The sequence below is a fragment of the Condylura cristata genome, unplaced genomic scaffold, assembly GCF_000260355.1.
Source record: "Condylura cristata isolate star-nosed mole 26May11 unplaced genomic scaffold, ConCri1.0 scaffold00026, whole genome shotgun sequence".
NCBI lineage: Eukaryota > Metazoa > Chordata > Mammalia > Eulipotyphla > Talpidae > Condylura > Condylura cristata.
The window spans coordinates 221387-224027 of NW_004567127.1; the positions used below are offsets into that span (position 1 = coordinate 221387).

Genomic DNA, 2641 nt, shown 5'->3' on the forward strand with positions numbered 1-2641 from the left:
GCGGGGCCTCGCGCCACCTGCCTGGGCACCAGCGGGGCCTCAAGTCAGGGCTGGCCGAGGTGGGGCCTCGTGCCAGGGCAGGGCGGGTGGGGAACTGCAGGCAGGGACCTGTTTCTAGTCAGGGAAGGGCTGGCCGTGACGGGGACAGTCCATCCCCGGGAAATCAGCCAGGGGAGGAGTCGCGAGAGCTTCCTGACGCAGAGAAGAGGGGGCGTCGCGCTACAAAACCCACACATCTGGAAATCAGCACCCCAGGACCACAGTGCCACGGCCTCCGCAGAGTGGACACTCCATCCAGGCCCAACTGTCGGCCGCTGGGGGTCCCCACTCCAGCTCCCTCTCTGCCGCACTGCACCCAGAGGGCAGCCGCCCCGTGGACTCCAGCCACCCGCCGAGGCCGCTCCGTGGCTCCCCAGAATGAGTTTAGCAAAGTTGCAAGATCTAAAGATGGTATTTTCTATTTCCGCATGCGAATAATGAAGAATCGGAAATAGCAATTCAAAGCAAGTGTGTACTGTAACACAAGAAATCACGAAATACCCAGGTCAAAGATCCATTTTTAAAAATTAGTTTTTAACTGACGGAATTTGAAGTTGTAAATAAGTGAACTTTGCCGTGTCCATAGGCCAGGAGACCCAACCGTGACATCAGCTCTTTCCAGACCAAAACAGACTGGACACAGGCCGGGCCGCCCAGCACACTTTCACGTGGAACTGAGCCCTGGCTCGGGACCTGGGGCTGGGCAGGCCTAGGACAGCCGCCCTCGCCGGGGGGCATGCGGTGGCCAGGCCGCCCCCGCCGTGCCCACCGAGCACCCTGCAGTGACGCCCAGGACACTGACCTCCGCAGAGGTCTAAAGGCTGTTCGGTGGAGACGGGCGTCTTTCAACCGTGGGGCTGAATCTGGGGTCCCAGAGGCAAAGCGCTTCCGTACGCGCCTCATACTATGTGCAAAAGTCACCTCAAAATGGATCATTTAAAAAAAAAAGGTTTAAAGGTGGATCTTTGATGTAAACGTGGACGCTAACACACAACCTCTGTTAAGAAAACAGAAGTGTTTGCCCTTGGACACGGCCGTGACTCTGGGCCGCGACCCAAACGCCAGCCACTTGTGCAAGGTAAAGCCTGTTCTTCCAACGACGGCGCTGCGGCCCCGGGTACGGCCAGCTGGGGACGCCGGCCGGAGGACGCGCTGGACTCAGAAGACTCAGAACTGACGCGCAAACCACCCGCCAGGAGCGGGCAGAAGAGCCGGGGAGACCCTGGCAAGAGGGGCGTCCGTGCCAATAGGATCGGCCAAACGCCCGCTTCGCCGCCTGGCAGCCCCGGACGCCCAAACCGGGTCCGTGGTGAACCCGGCCCGGGGCTGCGAGGGGGGTGTCCTGCACGGCCTGTGGCCCCCGCGGGGCGCCGCCAGCATCTTGGCAGTGCTGGCGCAGGGCAGGCCCAGCCAGCAGCACCAGTGTTTTACCCCCACGAGAAGCCGGTGCCCCAGAACAGTGCGGGGACCGTGCTGCTGGGGCCGCGAGCTGGCACGACCCTGGCGTCCACGCTGGCGTCCGAGGCCCGGAGTGTTGTCCGCGACAGCACTCAGCCCGAGGGGGAGCTCGCGGTGATGCCTTCCCCTGTGGGGTCGGGAGCCGGGTGGGCGGGAAGCAGGACGCGACTCCCTAGGGCTGGGGGTGCCGGGCACGTCCGTACCCTTCCCGAGCGGGCACTGCAGACTCCCAGTCCTCGCTGCCATGTACCGGTCCCGTAAGCTGCCGCGGGAGGAAGCCCACCAGCCGGTGCCCGCTGCGGGGTCTGCCCGGGCCTCACGCTCGGTGGAAACACCTTTGCCTGCCGCCCCGCGCACCTGGGACAGCTGCGGATGGCGGGGAGACTCGTGGGGCTCGTCCCCGGGGCGTGTCCAGAACCCGCCTCTGTGGGGGGAGCCGCCCAGCCTGGCCAGAGCCAGGAACCCACAAGGGGGGCTGGCGGGAGGCAGGCAGCGCCCCCTGCCGGGCCTCGTGAGGGAAGAGAGCGCCCGCGTCTGACCCGTCCCTGGTCCAGGTGTTCACCTTCACCTGGAGGGAGGACATCCGGCCCGGGGACCCCCTGCACACCAAGAAGTTCTGCCTGGACGCCGTGTCGCACACCAGCCCGGTCACCCTGTACGACTGTCACAGCATGAAGGGCAACCAGCTGTGGAAGTACCGCACAGTAAGTGGGGCCTCGGGGCACCCCACTGTGGTCATGTGAGCGAGGGCGGGGCGGCTCCCTCCCCCGCAGAGCCGCTCCCCCGCTCCTTTGCCCCCCCCCCTGCCCGGCCTCTAGCCGAGGTCTCCCCTCCGGGCCTGTTAAGGAAAAGCCCCGCCTGGCCCGGCTCCGGTGAGCGTGACCCAGCCAGGCCCGGCCCGGCGGCCCAGCGGGGCTGGTGGCGGCTTCGTCTCCGCTGCCTGACGCCGCGCCCGGGCCGCCCGCGTGCCCCTGTCTCGCAGGACAAGAGCCTGTTCCACCCGGTCAGCGGCAGCTGCATGGACTGCAGCCCGAGTGACCACAGGGTCTTCATGAGCGTCTGCGACCCTGCGTCCCCCACCCAGCGGTGGCTGTTCGAGCACACCAACTCCACCGTCCTGGAGACGTTCAACCGGGACTGAGCC

The 2641-nt window shown here is 66.0% G+C and overlaps 1 protein-coding gene across 1 annotated transcript in view; it reads left to right on the top strand.

The window, feature by feature from the left end:
- The window catches only part of LOC101634106 (polypeptide N-acetylgalactosaminyltransferase 10), a 4372-nt gene extending 1734 nt beyond the window's left edge, over window positions 1-2638 (top strand). The window contains exons 3-4 of the mRNA XM_004689432.1: window positions 2052-2201; window positions 2480-2638. Coding sequence (XP_004689489.1) covers window positions 2052-2201; window positions 2480-2638 — 309 coding nt within the window. The remainder of the gene's footprint in view (window positions 1-2051; window positions 2202-2479) is intronic.
- Window positions 2639-2641: the final 3 nt, after the last annotated feature.